General features: G+C 46.8%; 1 protein-coding gene across 1 annotated transcript; it reads right to left on the bottom strand.

Annotated features, from left to right (window-relative positions):
- Positions 1–292: 292 nt before the first annotated feature.
- Positions 293–18,463, bottom strand: PLEKHG6 (pleckstrin homology and RhoGEF domain containing G6). The gene is given in 23 exon segments (XM_043967606.1): positions 293–494; positions 739–1,449; positions 1,936–2,090; positions 7,649–7,764; positions 7,930–8,062; positions 8,994–9,100; positions 9,103–9,112; positions 9,358–9,495; positions 9,739–9,888; positions 10,177–10,287; positions 11,343–11,356; positions 11,359–11,382; positions 11,385–11,490; positions 11,976–12,028; positions 12,298–12,397; positions 12,725–12,889; positions 13,539–13,545; positions 14,249–14,324; positions 14,327–14,363; positions 14,365–14,396; positions 14,541–14,671; positions 16,016–16,220; positions 18,329–18,463. Coding segments are annotated over 22 exon segments (2,532 nt in total). The 5' UTR covers positions 16,162–16,220; positions 18,329–18,463; the 3' UTR covers positions 293–484.
- Positions 18,464–18,909: the final 446 nt, after the last annotated feature.

The raw sequence follows: 18,909 nt of genomic DNA, 5'->3' as shown, positions 1-18,909 counted from the left end.
ATTTCTTGTGTTGGCTTTGGCTGGGGGAGGGCAGTGGCTACACAAAGGAAGAGATCAGAGGGGGCAAGAGCTGGACCCAGATGACTGTCATTTAGACGAGCAGATGTGAGGACGGAGGCAGAGCTGGCAGGCCCTGAGGAGGATGAAGAGTGGGAGAAAGAGCCAAGAAGGTATGGATGGCTTTTCTAGTTTCTGTTGGGAAAGAGTAAATATGTTGTCCAGGCTTGTGCTGCCCTCTTCTGGTTTCACCCCAACCACCACTTTTCATCTCACCTGGCCACACCAGTCACTATTATCTACACAGAATTTTATTTGAGCTTAGGGAGTGTTTATGATACAGAAATTTACAGTCTTGATCCCAGACTTTATGCCATGGAACAGGTAGGTGCCTTGGTTTGGCTCTTGGGCCAAGGTGGATGGATGGCCAATAGTCCTTGGATCAGAGATCCTCTAGGAGAAATTTTAGGCGTCATGGACGAGGCGGCTATACCTCCCTGGAAAGAGAGAAAAGAGATGAGGGGAGGGTCAATAGCAATCTAATTTTTCAAATGCATGGAAAGAGTTAATGGCTGAACAGGGATTAGTTAGTAGAGAAGGTTCTGGCTAGGGTGCCCCTTCCCTCCCTTTGGCCAACCTTTTTATGGAGCATTTCACGCTTCATATTACCCCTCCCCACTACTGTTTTTTAGATGCCCCCTCCCAAACCTTCACTCACACTCTCTTCCAGGCAGTACTTACGATGTGCTTAATGGGGTATCTAGCTGTATGATTTGAGACCCTCGCATCTTTTGTAGTTCGACTACTGTCAGCTTCCGGGGTCGTCCAACCCTGGGTTCCCTCACTGGATCTGAGACTCCATCAATCCGTTGGTTGGCCAAGTCCTCCCGGATCTCCTGGAGCATTTCTTCTGCCCGTGAGGAGTAGGGCGAAGAATAACGTTTGGGTAGCACAAATACAGAACTTTCTTCCTCATCTTCCCCTGAGGAGTCCCAGGGACTCTCTCCTGCAGAGTCTACCTGAGTTGGTGAGAGAGGTAGCTGGCCCCGAAGCCGAGCTCTGTGCAGAGTCTCCATTACCACATCCCCTCCTGCCGAGGACCCTTCTTCCTCATCTTCTTTCTCAGACCAGGATGGGGGCTCCCTCCTCGGGAGGCTGTGTCCTCTCTGGATGATATCATCATTAGGGAGGTCTGGGGCACTCTTTCTTTGAGGGGCATGGGGATTGGAAGGCTGGAGTCTTCGAGGGATGTCTCGGAGATCCAGAGTAGAGAGGGTCAGTCGGGGATCCTGGCGGAGGGCAGGCCACCGCCTGCGGTTCAGTGGGGATTGGGACCCTTGCAGGGAGCTGGGTATTGTGCCATAGCCACTGTCATCATCCAGGCCTAGAGAAGAGTCTTCTCTATCTTCTGTGACCACCAGGTGAGGGACAAGGGCTGAGAACTCGGAAGTTCTGTTAAGGAGGGGAACAAGACCCAGCTCAAATGTCGGCTCTTACTAAAGTTTTTGCTGCAGCTAGAAGTGATTTCCCCCTTCTCTGAGAAGAGAATCTCTCTAAAGAGAGACTCCTTTCCCCTCCCTGATCCCAGCACCATGGTGGTGAGAAAGAAAGACTACTAGTTTGGGCATGAACAGACCTGTCTGTGTGACCCGGAGCAAATCACCTGGAGCCTATTGTCCTCTCTATAGAATAAGGGAATTGAAGGCTTCTTCTAGTGATAAAATCTTATGACTGCATAAACTACATATTCATCTATTACCCGAAGGTGTGAGAACTTCTCATTTGTCTGTCCCTCAAGATTGCCCAGTCCTGTAGTCTAGCTAGGCCTGGGCTCCAAATGCTCCTGATCTGTGCCATTTCTTCTGAATGATTCACCTCACCTTTGTGGTCCCCCTTCCCATAACTCTGTTGATTGGTCATGTGGATGATGGTATATACCTCCTCTCCAGATTATGGTCCTCTACACTGCTCTGGGAGCCCTCAGGAGACGGGGTGGGGGGCCTAGTGCTGGGAGACTCGATGTCCCTATATAAGGCCAGGAGCTCCCTCTTCTGATGCACATATTCCTCTGCCTTTAATCTCTGCAGGGTGGCCTGTTTGAATGAAGAGAGAAATAGACAAATTTAGAGGCAAACAAGAAATCGTGAGAGTTGGAGGCAAGCCTATAAAAAAACATCTCCCTCCACTGGACCAATGATAGTTTTCCTTTGCCAGATCTTCCTTTGAGCAGTGGGCTTCCTTCTGTTCGATTAACCAGTTTGAGAGAAGACACCCTCCTTCCAAGAAATCCCTCCCATGATTGAAAGTGGGGTAGAGTGGTATGTTTTTTTTTTTTTAAACAGAGTACCCTACCACCAACAACCTCTTAGGGGATGATTTAGGCTGGGAGACCTGTCTCCCGGCTGGGAGTGTTCCTGTTTTTTATCTCCTCTCTATTTTATTCTTTTCCTCCCTTGCCCCTCCCCCACCCACTGTAGTAAGCTTAACTTCCTCATTTGCCTTTATATGAGTTGACTCCCCATCCTTCAATAAAAAAAAAAGACTGCCCTGTTACTCTGAGAAAACTCTAGTTATTGTCCTATATTTCTCCTACCCTTTGCTAAACTCATAGAGGAGTAATTTTGTCTCTACTTCCCTACCACCTACTCTTCAACCCCTTGCAATCTGGCCTTTTATCCTACCACTATACTCAAATTATTCTGTCCATGGTAGTAGGTGGACCAATAGAACAGTGGACCTGGAGTTAGGCAGACCCGAGTTCAAATTCAGCCACAGTCACTTCTTACTAGCTATGTGTCTGTGGGCAAGTCACTTAACTGCTGCCTTCCTCGGTTTCCTCATCTGTAAAATGGGGATAATAATAACAACTCCTACCTCTCAGGGTTATTGTAAGGACAAAATGAGATAATATTTGTAAAGTGCCATGAGAATCTTAAAAGTACTATTTGAATGCGAGCCATCCCCATGATTACCAATGGCTTCTTAATTGTCTAACCCAAAGGGTGTTTCTTAGTTAAAATCATCTCTGGCCTTTTTTCAGCATTTGATACACTGTTCCTCTCTTGTTCTCTGCTTTTACCAAGTTGACTTATTATTAATTTTTTAATTTATTGTTGACTTATTTTATTATTTATTGACTTATTTATTAAAACCAAGTTGGTCTTATTTACTGATCTTATTTAATGGTCTTATTTACTGGGTCACCCTTTTCTCTCACCCCCTAAGTATGGTATCTCCTAAGGTTTGTCCTTGGTACCCACTTCTCTCCCCTCTATTCTCTCCCTTGCCAAACATTCCTATTGCTTCAATTGTTTTCTCTTATGCAGATAATTTGCCAAATCTTTCATCTAGCCCCAGTCACTTCCTTAACTTCTTCTAAAACTGACTTTGAGCAAATGGCCCTTCAACTTGACATTCTGCACTGATGTGATCCTCAACAGCCCTTTGGGATATACATTCAGTTAATATTCCATGAGCATCTCAAACTCAACATTTCCAAAACAATCTACTTTCTAATAAATTCCAAACTTCTTCTTTCTGGTCACATTGGGCACAAAAAGCTTTGAATTATCAGTAACTCTTTCCTCTTCTTTACATTCAGTCAACTTCCAAGTCCTGTTCATTCCATCCTCTGCAATATCTATTCTCACAGTCCCTTCCTCTCCCCACTCACAGGGCTTACCACCCTTGTAAAGTAGAGAACTTAGGACACTGTAGCTATACTTTGGATGAAGGAAAAACTAATAAATTCTTTTTTTTTTTTTTTTTTTTGGTGAGGCAATTGGGGTTAAGTGACTTGCCTAGGGTTTACACAGCTAGTAAGTTGGCAAGTGTCTGAGGCTGGATTTGAACTCAGATCCTCCTGAATGCAGGGCCAGTGCTTTATCTACTGCACCACCTAGCTGCCCCTAACTAATAATATTCTTACAGAATGACACTCAGGGGATCCTGTTTCCTGTGCCTCCTTGAAGATCTGAAATGCTCACCATCCTCGTTAAGGCCCACAAATATCATACTGTACCATGATTCTTTTTTTTCAAATGGGGCAATGGGGGTTAAGTGACTTGCGCAAGGTCACACAGCTAGTAAGTGTCAAATATCTGAGGCTGGATTTGAACTCAGGTACTCCTGAATCCAGGGCCAGTGCTTTATCCACTGCACCACCTAGCCATCCCTACACCATGATTCTTTGATATAATACATTAGCATCTGCTACAATCCTTAAATATAACAATAGACTTAATTTGTACGCATGTTGCATCCCACATCTTGATTAACTTAAAAGATCTTTGAGAGAAGGAACTGTCATTTTTCCTCATTCTATCTCCAGCACCTAAACAGAATGTCTTGTACATTTAATAATTGCATCTAGCTGATTAATTAATGCTGGATAAACTGAAAAGTTGAACAAATTCCTCACCTACGTCTTCATTCCTTACTGGTATATCTAAACATCTCTGGTTGACCCTCTTTTTCCAATTGCCAGTATGGTATGTATCTACAATTCTAGGCCCCAAATTCTATCTTCTCTCTAAAAATAGGGTATTTATGATATATAAAAAGTTGAGAGACATGTTCTGGGAAATCATAATTTATTATGATGCTAGTATATTATTATTATTATTATTATTTTTGCTTTTTTTTTGGCGGGGCAATTGGGGTTAAGTGACTTGGCCCAGGGTCACACAGCTAGTAAGTTTCAAGTGTCTGAGGCCGAATTGAACTCAGGTCCTCCTGAATCCAGGGCCAGTGCTCTGTCCACTGCGCCACCTAGCTGCCCCGATGCTAGTATATTATTAATAAAAGGATGGTCATTTGTCGGTCTCTCTTAGACCAAAGACCCCCTATGGACCGTCTCAACGCTTATATGGCCTTGGAAGAGTGGATGTTCCTGGGGTGGAAATCAACTCTGATTGGGTTAGCTATTAATAAGAGAATAATAATTTTAATGAGAGGTGGGGCCTGTTCTATTGAGGGTCTGTTGTATGTGACTGAGCAGTCAGTTTTGGTCAAAGAGAATTATCTGTATTCATATCACCTGTCTGACAAAAAGGAGAATCCACATTTTCCCAGACCTGTCTGAGTAAAACACAATGGGCCAGAATCCATCAATTCACCTAACTTTACCTTTTGAACAGATTTGAGTTCTCCCTCCTCAGTATCACCCTGTATGTCAAAGGCATGTAGGGTGTAACAACCTACGGGGCTGTTTTTTAATTGAGGAAGTAGGAAAGGGGAAAAAAACCTTGCCTCTAATTCAATAATTTCTATTAAATATGAAGAAACAACATTTCTCTCATAACTCAGTCCAATAATTCAATATCTGTCAGTCCGTAGCCCAGGTAAGAAAGCTTTTGGCCATCTCATCTGTGTCTATCTCTTTCATGCTCTTTCTTTGAAATCTTGTCAGGTTTGCAGTTTCCTTGGTCACCATTTTGGGTCCAGGCATCAGTAATTCATGGCTGGATTAGTCCTTAATTACTGACCTTGTTGCCACAGTCCTCTCCTACTTCAGTCTATCTATGTGCAGTTGCCTGGCAAATCTCTCAAACACTGATTTAATTGTGTCATTCCCCTTCTCAAGAATCTACAATGAACGCTTTAATTTCTATGGCTGCTTACAAGTCTAAATTCTTCCCAACCCATCCCTTACCTGTCCCCTACCTACCTATCCAATCATTCATTCCACTGTTTGTCCCTAATTGTGACCTTCCCTCCAGTCAGGCTGCTGTGTTCACTCTCCTTCTACACTGCCCATTCTACCTTGCTCACACTGTTTCCTGCTGCCTGAATGCTATCCCTTAATCTAAATCCTACTCAACCTTCTAGGGCCCAGATTCCAATCTCACTCTCTTCTACAATGCAGGCGAGAATAGGATGAGATGATTTCTAAAGTCCCTTCCAGTTTGTAATACAAGCAGCTAGATGGTGCAGTGCATAGAGTGCTGGGCCTGGAGTCAGGAAGACTCATCTCCTGATTCGAATCTGGCCTCAGACACTTCCCTAGTCTGTGTGACCCTGGGTAAGTCACTTAACCCGCTTTGCCTCAGTTTCCTCATCTGTAAAATGATCTGGAGAAGGAAATGGTAAACCACTCCAGTATCTTTGCCAAGAATATGAAGAATCAGACACAACTGAAAAATGACTAAACAACAACTGAAATTCTAGCTCTAAATCCTGTGATTCTTTTTTTTTAAATTAAAAAATTTGGGGGGGGGGGCGGGGCAGTGAGGGTTAAGTGACTTGCCCAGGGTCATACAGCTAGTAAGTGTCAAGTGTCTGAGGCCAGATTTGAACGCAGGTCCTCCTGAATCCAGGGCTGGTACTTTATCCACTGCACACCTAGCTGCCCCCTAAATCCTGTGATTCTTAAAGCCAGTGTGGAATGATAGAAAGAACCATGGGCTTGGAGTAGACAATTAGGATGATATCAGAGAAAGGCTGCCAGCTAAGTGTGGACCTGGAGTCAGAAGATCTAAATTCTAAATCTGGTCTCAGGCACTTTCTAGCTGTGTGACCCTGGGGTAAGTCACTTAACCTCTATCCATTTCAGTGTCCTCATCTGTAAATGGGAATAATGATAGCATCTACCCCCTAGGGTTGTGGTGAGGATCAAATGAGATATTATTGGTAAAGTGCTTTGCAAACATTAAAGGTGCTACATCATTATTACTCTTATTATTAAATCACCTCTCTGTGCCTCAGTTTTCCTCATCTGAAAAATTATGGAGTTAGGTAAAGATCTCTTCTAGCACTACAAATGATGGGTTCAACAAACCGCCTGACTACTCCCTGTTCACACTTATCTTTCCTTTCTCTGAAATGTCTAGTGATTCAACCATTCAGTTCAGTGCTTAATTGAGATACGTGAGTTCTGTCTCATATCTGCTAGATTATAAACTCCTTGAGGACAAGGATTACAGTCTATATATTTTTTGGGGGTGGGGACAATGAAGATTAAGTGACTTGCCCAGGGCCACACAGCTAGTAAGTATCAAGTGTCTGAGGCCAGATTTGAACTCAGGTCCTCCTGAATCCAGGACTGGTGCTTTATCCACTGCGCCACCTAGCTGCCCCCTTACAGCCTATATTTCATTTATCAGTGACTCTCCCCGAGACTACTTCATGCATCAATGAGCAAACCCTATCTCATCTAGAGGAGCCAGCCCCGCAGGAATTCAGATGCCAGTTATAGTTGCTAACCTGTTTGACCCTTCTGTACGTTCTCTCTCCCTTCTTCTTTTCTTGTTCTGTTTCTCAACCCCAGTTGGGGCAGCTAGGTGGTGCAGTGGATATAGCACTGGCCCTGAAGTTGGGAAGACCTGAGTTCAAATCTGACCTCAGATACTTAGTAGCTGTGTGACCCTGGGCAAGTCACTTTACCCCAATTGCCTTAAAAAAACCACACCAAAAAACATTCCGGGCCATCTCTAGTCATCCTGATAATATACCTTGCCATTGGACCCAGATAGCCCTGGAAGAGAGAGTGAAGCTGGTGACAAGGAAGGCCCGAGTGCAAATCCAATTCATTGCAAGTCATGACATCTGTCATGGTTCTCTTCAAGAACAAAGGACAAACAACAACTCAGCCCCAGTAGGTTTCTCCCTATGCCTTGCACCCACTCTTCTCCAGGCTACACCCACACAGTACCTGGGCCTCCTGTATCTTCTCTAGCCAACGAACACATTCATTTGGATTGAGACAATGGAAAACAAGGGCGCTGGAGACACACTGGAACTCAGTAAGGTGGATCATCAGGAAGCTGTCTGGGGTAGAGGAGAAATAGGCAATGTAGGGAGGCAGGGAGGAGGAGGAGGAGGCTCTCCTTTCTTGCTCCCCCTTCCCCCTTCATTGAGCCAACTGGCTACTGGGAAGAGGAAGGAGGCAGGATTGAGGTAAAAGGAGGAGGGGCGAGGGTAGGAATGACATACGGGGGTCTCGAAGGGCCTGGCACACAAGCTTCTCCAGCATGAGGGGTGGGCGGATGACTTTGGCCTTGTCTGCCTTGCGCTGGGGTTTGGTCACCAGAACCACATCAGAGAATAGGAACAGGTACACATCCAGCTGGGAACAGGTAGGGAAAGAAACAGTTATAAGCTTGATATAGGATGGGGGAAAAGATGACAGGCTGAGGGAAGTCTGGGTGAGAGCATGCAGGGTCACAAAAAATGCTTAAGAAGACAGCAAGTGGGCAGCTAGGTGGTGTGGTGGATAGAGCACCAGCCCTGGAGTCAGGAGGACCTGAGTTCAAATTTGCTCTCAGACACTTGACACTTACTAGCTGTGTGACCTTGGGCAAGTCACTTAACCCCAACTGCCTCACAAAAACAAAAACATATAATCAGACTGATCAATCTTAAGAGGGCAGCTAGGTGGCTCAGTGGATAAAGCACCAGCCCTGTATTCAGGAGAACCTGAGTTCAAATCTGGCCTCAGACACTTGACACTTACTAGCTGTGTGACCCTGGGAAAGTCACTTAACCCTCGCTGCCCCACAAAAAACAAAAACAAAAACAAAACAAACAAAAAAAGAAGACAGCACGCGGAGCTCAGAGGACCATAGGGGACCTTTATAGCTGGAAGGGACTGTAGCCTAATCTAATCCATTCATTTGACTGATGAGGAAACAGGGCAAAAGTTCACAACTAGTTTGTAGCAGAGTTAGGGAGTGGATGGAACCCAAGTCTCATGACTGAGGTCCAAAGCCCATGGGCACATAGTCCAATGTCATGGCTCTACATTGTGACAGACTCAGGAACATAGATATGGATGCACATAGAAAAGGCCCTTGCACAGCCTCTAGGTCCTCTCTGCCCCCCTTCACCACTTTCCTGTCCTCCATTCCCATCTCCTCTGTCTTCTGCCCCCTCTTTCCATGCCCCAAGCCCCTCCGTCCCTTCTTGCTCCGTCCCTTTTTACCATCCCCTTCAAAGCCTGTTCCCTCCTCTTTTATTTGCTGTTTCTCCCTAACCCCAGCATTTGCCCTCTCCCTCACCTTCCCCTCTCGTCCTTCCTTCATCCGAACATAGCCCTCTAGTAGCAGCTGCCGGGTGTGTTGGTGGTCGACCCCCAGCAGGGGGGAGGTCAGATCTAGGTTGGAGAAGGACGCAGGTTCTAGGAGGACAAGGAGACATATCAGTGATAAGGTTCATGGGCCCCATACTCCAATGAGACAAATATCTACCCCCTTTCTCTGTCTTCTCTCCCCATCCCCTGTGCTTAATCTGGGATGATTTATGTTTTTCATTTCCTTTGCTGCTTCCCTCGTCCCTTACCCTCCTCTTTTTACCCAAGTGCAACCCCATGCCTTATCCCTGATCTCCTTCCCTCCTTCCTAACTCTCTATTTGGCTGTCTTACCTTCTCTACCGCCTCAGTGGATGGCTCCAGCACTTCATAGGGCCCAATTCGTTGGGCAGCAGCTGCCAAGCTGTCATGCTCTTCCTCTTGACGTACTTGGCTATTGATATGGTGTCAGAAAGCCTCCACAGATGAAATCTAGGCCCAGCAAGGAGACCGTTATGGTTCAGCCTAGCCAGGCCCTGCCAGCCCTCCCCAAAGAGTGACCAGAGACAAGAATCCGAGATAGCATAGATAAAGAATCAAGATATATTACATATCATAGTCCGTTAGAGCCAGACCAACCACCTCATTTTATAGATGGAGAAACAAACTTTTCTCAGGAGTTTCCAGAGACCCCTTAAAGTCCCTGGAAAGGCTAGATCCTGTGTTTATGCGTACCATGGCACTGAGAACATCCTGGGTCTGGGGTTGAGGGGTCTTCTTGAGCACAGCCTGAAGTAACAGAGGGTATTTTGTGATTCGTTGATGGGGTTTGATGAGCAGGTCACTGAGTTGCTGACGGCCAGACCTTTTGTGTTTCTCACACCACTGGGGTTCACAAAGAGAGAGAGATTGGGGTCAGGAAGGGCCACAGACAGAGGCAATAATAACTATATAAGAATAACTTCCACCCAGTGCCTGAGGCTCCTAAGTGCTTTCATCTTTTCCTCCTTAAGATTAACAGAGCCTTAGGCCCCTCTGTTGGAGAGGAGGGATGGCTGTTCATTACCTCCCTGCAGCAGCCAATAAAAGTTCTTACCAATAAGTAGCCACTCTCTCCCCCCTCAACCCCCATCTTGCCCCCCTGTCCCTGGCTCTCTGCATGGATTACCACACCTGGATATAAGTCTGGAAGAGAGGGTTGTTTTCCTGTTGTTCCCGAGCATAGGCCATGGTTTGCTTCACCCGAAGACAGTACTGTATATATGGCTGGAACCGTTGGCTAAACTTGGGGTGTTGATGGGTGGGAGCACAGAGTAACGCGGTGGAGAAAATAAAAACAATTAAGTAGAAACTTCAGATGTTCATGGAGATTGGTGGGTAGGGGATGGTGGTGGTGGTGGTGGTGGTGGTGTTCCTCAGACAGACCCTTAGTCATGGCTTATGACAAGCGCCATCTTCTCATACCCCATTCATGTTGGAGCTTTGGAGCATGCTTGGTACAGAGAACTGTGGGAATGCTTTTTGGGTTATCCCTCTCACTGCTACTTCTCTCTTCTCCTTTCTTTCCAGCTATGGTCCCTGGCAACCCTCTGGTCTTGCTGTCCATTCCTCATCAATAATGAAATGGAAATTTTATCAAGTAGGGAGGGAGGGGAGGTTCCCAGTTCCCCAGTGGAGGCAAGTGGGACCTGTGGGAAACTGAGGAGGTAACTCCTCTTGGGGGTAGAAGATTTGGGTTTCTGGAAAGGACTGTGAGGGAGTTTGTGATTTTCCCCAAAGCTGTTACACTATCCCTCATGTAGGATGTGGCAGAGCTCATCCTGGCAAAAATGGTTGTCCTTGTATACTTGTCTCTGGGACTTTCCCCCCCCTCCCAGTGGCTTCTCCTCTGCCTTTCATCAAAGCAAAGATGGCAGGAGCCTGCCTCTTTCAGGCATCTTTTCTTGCTTTCAGCAGCTCTCAATGAATCCTCCTAAGGCATTAAATCAATAATTATGAGGTTTCCTTGATAAGGGCTTAAGGTGTGGATTAATAACCTCTTAGGGGTATGTCATTTTACTATGGGCATCCAAAGACCCCTAAACCTTTAAGAGTTGAAGAAATGATGCTATAATGATGAACAATAGTGGGGTTGATAGTTTGAGATAGAATCCTGCCCCCTGTACCTCTTCAAATCGCAGTGTAGTTTAATCATATAGTCTCTATCTACCTGAAGATCTGATTCATGGCACAGAATGGAAAACTGGCATGATGGGTGAACATGCCAGGTACCACCTGAAATCCTCAAGCACTTGCCTGAGCTGAAACGTATCCCTCTCCCATTCCTACCCATCACTTACTGTCAGGAAGCCATCTGTAGGCTGAGAGGGTCCAGAGGCTGCCTGAGACCCGGGTCTTCTCCAGGGTAGGCCCCTAGCACTTCCTCCCAGAAACTCGATGGGCTCGGATCAGATTTGGGACATTTCCAAACAAGGTCTCAACTGGAACCTTGAAAAAACGTATGGAGATGTATCAGGGCCTCCGTTTTCAGCATCCCCCACTCCCAAGCATATAGTAATTGAATAGCAGTTGAAAGTCTATGATCTGAGATCCTAATGAAAACAGGAAGCAGGTAGAATAAGACCAGACAGTAGGCCTGAAATAGGAATAGTTCTACTCTCCGTCCCGCCCCCATATTCTCATCATCTAGGGCTCACAGTGAGAAAGGAGCTAAAAGGAGTTTTGGCTGCAGGCTGAGACTGAGAATTCTCTGCACCTGGGAAAGGTGCAGGATAGAGGGGACTGAGAAAAGCCAGAAAGAAAGAACTCTGGGAAAAGGGGGTTAGGTGAGGAGCTCAATGTGCTCCTTCTATGAGGGCTTGGGTGAGGGGGGGGCAGAAACCATTTTTACCACTGGAATTCAGTGTTCATGCTGTGCCATGACAGACCTTATACCCTCCAACCCCACCTAGCCCTGCATCTGAATCCATGACTCACCTCTGTCAAAGCCCCACTCTTTGTAGATTCAGCAGACCAGCTCCAGGAGCTAGGCATAGAAAGATGGGAGACTAGGAGACACAGACCCTCTGAAGCATGATGCTCTACCACCACCCCTTGGCTTATCAGTCTGAAGTCAGGGGATGTACACCCAATATAGATATTCTCCACAACTTTCAGTCTTGACCCACCTTCCTCCCTTTTGGGACCTTGCAGCTATGGGGATAGGGAGGGAGGGGGCTGAGGAAAGGAGGAAGATGGTAGTCAGTGTTGGTGAATTGGAGGAAACCCGTGGCTGGGGAAGGGTCCTCGGAAGGCTTACATCAGTCATGATCTTCAGCTTTCGAATATAGAGCAGTTCAGTGGTCATTAGCTCCCACAGCGCGTCTTGTTGGTGACAGAGCTCCCGGCTCATCTCCTGGGGATGGATGGAGCTCAGTAGGAGGATGGAAAGTATGGAAGTGGGGATGGGATAGGGGGGATGGAGAGCAGGGAAGGGACACACAGGATCTCTCAGCCAGGATCTTGGTTCTTTGGGTCACCTTTTCGTAGGAGAGTGAGTGAGTGTGTGTCTATGTGTGAGACCGAGTGAGTGTGTGTATGTGTGCACATGCACATCAGTATGAAGGTCTGTGTACAGGAATGAATGTGCACGTCTATGATTGTGTATGCATGCCCATGTGTGCATACAAGTCTCTCTGGCTAGAGGTACACAGATGTTTCATGTTCCCAGACTAATTTTTACCGTATGTCCAGGTACTAGTTCTTTCCAGGACTTCTCAATTGTCAAGCCACTGTCTCCACCATCCCCAATCTCCCAGTATCTCCGGTCCTCAGGGGGCAGCCGGGGTATCCCGAACATGCTGAATGTATCCAGCCTCATCTCCAGCTGTCGGGCCTTGTTCACGTCCTGTGTGATATAGAGGTGAAGGTTAGGGCCAGAGTCTATGGGCAGAGTACCTAAATAGAGCAGTGGGGAGTTTTGTGGTCAAGTCATTGGCAATGGAGAGAGTGGGGACAAATTCTAAGATTTGAAGCAGGGTGGTGGGAATATGGCCAGAGAGGTCCCCTATCCTTCAGACCCCCTCACAGAAGTTGACTGCACAGAGAGAGTGCGCCTAGATGCACTTCTTCCAGGATTTCAGACAGAGAGATCCCAAAGCCTCTTTCTACCTCATAGAATCAAGGTGGCTAAACTGGAAGGAGCAGGAGATCTCATATCGTCCAACGGGTCCATTTGAACCCGAGACCCACTGAGGTGAAATGATTTGCTCGGAGTCACTAAGATTCAAAATCAGACTATAATAGAACTCACATCTTGCTGAGTCTCTATCCAGGAGTCGTTTCAATTTTCTACCATGTTATTCTTTCTTTTAGTATCTTCCTACTACGTTCCTAGTTTCTTTCCCTTGGAGGCCACCTTAGTTCCTCCCTCAGGGCTGTTATGAAATGAGGATAATATATGTAAAACGTACAGATAGGTGGTTAAAATTATGAGAGAATGGTATATGTACATAGTGGTAAATAAACAGTTATTATCATTATCATTATTAATTAACCACCAGTCTCCAAATTGGGGGTTACAGATAAACATATACAGTAATAGGTTCCCATGCTTTCTTTCCCCAATACCCCCAAAAGTCGGCACTAGGAAATCGGCAGAAATTCTGGGGCAAATAACAACCCATCTATAAATGATCGATTTGGAGTCAGAGGACCTGAATTCAAACCCAGGCTCTGTCACTTAATACTGTCTCATCTTGAAGACTACTTAGCCTCCCTTCCTCTTTGGCTCCCTCGTCTGTAAAATGAGTTTATATAGATGACCTCTGGGCCTCTTTTCTAACACTAAATCTATGATCCTTTACTTAGCAGAGACATTATAGGGAGTTGCTTAAGACACACAGAGGATAAGTATTTACTCAATATCACATAGCAAGAAAGTGTCAGGGCAGCTAGGTGGAATGGTGAGAAAGCATTGGCCCCTGGATTCAGGAGGACCTGAGTTCAAATTCAGCCTCAACCCTTGACACTTACTAGCTGTGTGACCCTGGGCAAGTCACTTAACCCTCATTGTCCCCCCCCCCCCCAAAAAAAGTGTCAAAGATAGAGATTTGCCCATAAAATCTATCCTGGACTAGGATACGTATTCATAATAAAAATGACTTGGCCTACATAATTCCTTCCTTCCTTGTTTTCCTCTTCTGTCCTAGAAAATTGCTAGGGGCAGCAAGAGGAAGAGGAATTCAAGAAGAGTTCTTTACCTGACTTTGGTGAGTTGAAATGGCTAGAACCAAAATATCCGCCATGTTTTTTCTCAGGCTCTGGTTCTTTCAGCCTCAGTGTGACAAGCCTCTGGACTGGCCAGAATTCTTGGTGAAGGGGAACAAGGTCCTGTAGTCGGTGGTGGAGGAATCCTGAGTCAGAGAATAAGAGGGAATAAGAAAGGGACATTTCTGGGCATGTTCATCAGGGCAATAAGATTCTTACATGCATAGCTTTTGCTCCGGGGGCACACCCTCCCCTGCCCCTCTACTTCAGCTCTATTTCCCTAAACCCACTTCCCCCTTCAAACAAGTTTGGCGTGGTGGCCCCTCCCAGCCTTGAGTCACAGAAGGTGCTGCCAGAGAGGCCGAGCAGGGGCATGTTGGCCTGGCATCCAGAGCAGGCCCTGGGGCAGAAGCTGCTGCCTCTTCCAGAAGCACAAGCACATACACGTACACATGCAGACACTGCTATAATAACTACAGCCTTCCCACAGGTGGGCTTATGCTGTCATGTGCTGCTATTTCACATGGACAACTTCACCATTGTGTTCCATACAACCTTTGGCTTGGTAATTATAATGCATTCACGCAGCTTCAGTGCTTGCTCCTATATGTTCACTCCTCACCTTCCTGTTCACGTATGTTCACACCACCATATATATCACCTTCTAGATATGTGCTCACACATTTATGTTCATGTGCACAGACTGTTTATGGTCTACGGGCCTATGTCCTACCTTGCCTGGGAAGGGGCTGCCCTTCCCTGGGCAGGTCCAGCCACATTCCTCTGGCCTACATGTGGTCTGAATCACATCACCTGTCCTCTCACTCCCTTTCCCTAGGCCATATGCACACCCCTTCTCCTTCCCTCAGTCTGAACCCTCAAGAGATGCCCTGGAGCCCTCACTCTCTCACTCTCCTAGGGGAGCTGGAGGTTTTGGGGAGACACCTTGGTCTAGTGGAAAAGAGTGTGGATGCATCAGGAAAGACCTGGATTCAAATATGACCTCTGACACTATGCCTGCGGACAAATCACTTGAACCCTTCCAACCTTAGTGGCCTCATCCGTAAATGGGAGATATTAATTAGTACCAACGTCACAGGGTTATAGTGTGGCTCAAATATATTAACAAATGTAAATAAATACCTTCTTGACAACAGAAGAGAGCAAGAAGAGTAGGAGTGAAGGGGAAGATGGGGAAAGAAGGGAGAGAAGGAGGGGAGAAAAGAATGGAGAAATGAGAGGTCAGAGAAAGGGCAAGGAGGGGAAAGAGACAATAGAGAAGGAGAAGGACCCTGAAGGGAGTGGAGGAAGAGAAGGAAGAGCGAGGGAAGGGAGTAGGAAGGATAAGAAACCATCACCCTAGTCCACTTAGGGCAGTGGGAGAAGGTTTACCTTCCTTTAGGAAAAGGGGGAAAAATAGCCAAGATTTATAAAGCTCTTTAAAGTCTGCTGAAGTCTATATTTTTTTTATCTTATTTGATCCCCACAGCAGCCCCTGTGTGGTAGGTATTATTATGTATTCCCATCTTACAGATGAAGAAACTGAGGTTACATATAAAAGAATGGAAAATAAAGATAGGAAGGACACTCCGGAGCAGTTACACCTGCCCAGAAGATAGAAGGAACTGAATTAAAGTAGCTAAGAAACTTCCTTTGATAGACTATTCGGCCTCCTCACTTGTCAACCCTCCTAGGAAGGTGGAAAGGGGGCAGGAGGGGAAGGTGGGACTGGGAGAACCAAATGTGAGCCAGGGCTCTTTCTTACCTGTTGAGTTGATCCCCCGAAGGTAGAGGTTCTTGGGGATTTCTGTGGTTTGGGGCCTTCTGGAGTCTTCCCCCGTAGGTTTCAATTCGAGAGGCCACCAAGCCATGGACCAGATGGCCCTCATCTGGGGTACTGAACCCCTTCATTCCCTATGTTCTTGGTCATCTCTGGGGTAGCATGCTGAGAAGGGAGGGGTCACCTGAGGCTGCAGCAGAAGGGAGAGAAAGAGGTCAGTCTTATAACAAATTTTGGGTGTGGGAGATGTTCGTGCGTGTGTGTGTATGGTGTGTGTGTGTGTGTGTGTGTGAAAGCTGTGAGACATACACAGAGAGACTGACCGAGATGGAGACAGAAAAAGAGAGAGAAAAACAGAGACAGAGGGCAGAGACTGAGAGAAAGAGCCAAGAATAGGGGTCCCGAAGGCCTGAGGGCAGGCAATAAGGAATGCCATCCTGGGGAGTGGGGACAGGGGGCTAAGGTCCAAAGGTAAAGTTTTTTCTTGGGTAGGATTGGAATGTATTTGATAGGTCATGGAAGGGATGGCATGATCACAGTGGTCTGTGGCTGACCAGCTAGTATGCACGAGGAGGTGTTTGTTGATATTGGTGAGTAGAGGACACTTAGGTATGTGTGTGTGGGGCAGGTCATGTATATAGAGAAGTCCTTTTTGTGGGGTGGGAGAGGAGGATGAGGGGGGACATAGGCTTGTGTATAGAATCCATCCATCCATCTATGTAGACATGCATCCATACACACGACAAAACAAAACAAGTACACAAGGCAGAGTCCTCTAGTGGCTGTTCTGAATTTAGGGAGGAAAACCTGGCCTCCCTGGGGAGGGGAGGGCTCAGTGACTCTGGTCTCCCAGCTTTCTACCTGTATGTCCCCATCCTCTAGGGCAGGACTTCTTAAACTTTTCTCACTTGCACCCCTTTCACAACGCCCTTTTCACCAAGAAATTTTTTACATGACCCTGTGAATATAGGTATATAAAAGAGGTATACATAACCTTTTACTGTTGCCAAACTTTTTGTGACCCCACATTCAGTTATACATCCCATATTGGGATTGAGACCCACAGTTTAAGAAGCCAGGCTCTATAGGGACGCTCTTGATCTAGACCCTTGTTGTCCGTTGGTGTCATCTTATACCTTCTGCCCTCCTATATCCTTGGGGAAAAGCCACAGGGAGGTGAGTGCTATGAGGTGACTGGAAGCTCTGGCTCTGCCCTTGGGTTTAGAGTTTACTTTTTTTTTTTTTATGGGGCAATGAGATGCCCTTGGGTTTGGAAAGCCAGGTAGCAAGGTAACAGTACCAGGTGAAAGGCCCCAGAAAGGAAGAGAAGCGGGAGGAGCAAGAAGGTGAAGGCAAGAAATGAGACACACACAAAGGAAAGCTGGAAGGTGAGGGGGGACCATGTGGGAGGGAATGTGGAAGTTCAGGGGTCTCTTTAGGAGTGTGCCTATTCCACACCAGACCTGATCTCCTAGATTCACTGGGTCAGCAGGGCTGGGTGATTCTCTGTCTCTGCCTCTGCTTCTACCTCTGTCTCCCTCTCCTCTCCTTTCCTCTACCCCCTCCACTAATAGAGCAGGGCCTGTAACCTTTTTTTGGGGGGGTGTGTATCCTTGGCCCCTTGGACAGTCTGATGAAGACTAGGGACTCCTCAAAATAATGTTTCTTAAATGCATAAAATAAAATATATAGAAATTACAAAGGAAACTGACTTTGTATTGAAATAAAGCTGTATTATTTTTCCCCAGTCAAGTTAATGGAGTCCCTGAACTCCATTATCCTTAACTCCAGGTTAAGAACCTTTGTGCTAGAGAATTTGTAGGTGTGGGAGTGGGTCAGGTTGTGCTAGGAGACTCTGGGAGCAGAGAACTGAATTGTGACTTTCTGCATCCTCTTTCCCTCTTCCTCAAGTCTGCAAACCCTTTTCATCTGCTTCTTGGCCTCTTGGGAGCCTTCAGTAGTGCTGATCCCCAGGCCCCCAAATTGTCTCCCCTCTCTTATCCTCACTCCCCATCTCCATCTTGTGTTCTTTGCTGGAGTCTCTCGGCTCCTTTCCTGTCTCCTGAACCTTTCTGTTCCTTGTTCCCTGACTCTGCGCTCCCTGTGTCTTCCTGCCTTCCCCAGAGCTGTCACCTGCTCCCGCTGTCCTGGGTACCCCCTCCCCTTCACCCCTGTGTCTCCCAGGGCCTTGGCCTCTGGGACCTCTTTCACACACCCCCCCCCTTTCCTGGTGCCCACACCTGCCCCTGCCCCCCTCCCTCACTGGCCACTCCCCTCTTCCATCCCTCCTCCTCTAACCTGTTCCCCCAGGTGTCCCAGCTCCTGTTGCCCCTCCAGGCGTTTCCTCCAATCCACAGGTCCCTGGATAAGGCAGCAGCAGGGCCAGCCCAGAGTACCTGGTCCGGCAGGCACTGGGACTGAGCCGACCTGCTGCCCCGGAGCAGAGCTGGTGTCAGGCCGGGGAGGCCGGGAAGGAAGGGAGGGCGGGGCTAGGCTACTGTACAGCCCCGCCTCCTCAGCGCGGGGACAGGGGATGTACTCTGTGGGAGGCTTCCCTCAGTTTCCACCCTGCAATTTACTCACTGTTCTCCCCGACTTTCTCTCCCATCAAGATATTGTAATGAACGTTGGATACTACTCCTCTGCCAATTCCTACTATACGTTTTTTAAAAAGGGATCCTCTTCCAGGAATGGATAAATTAATTACTTAAGTATTGTGGGTTTCCCACGTGGCTTCCTCCTTCTTCGTGATCCATAATGTACATCCCCATACACCTCCAAGGATCCCCAGATGGGAACCACATGAAAGATTCTTGTAGTATTAACTTCAGACGTGGTTATTGCACCATTATCACTATGAATACTACTTCTATTACTAC

This window comes from Dromiciops gliroides, chromosome 5 (genome assembly GCF_019393635.1).
Source record: "Dromiciops gliroides isolate mDroGli1 chromosome 5, mDroGli1.pri, whole genome shotgun sequence".
In the NCBI taxonomy this organism is placed as follows: Eukaryota; Metazoa; Chordata; class Mammalia; order Microbiotheria; family Microbiotheriidae; genus Dromiciops; species Dromiciops gliroides.
This window is presented reverse-complemented; position numbering and strand designations above follow the sequence as displayed.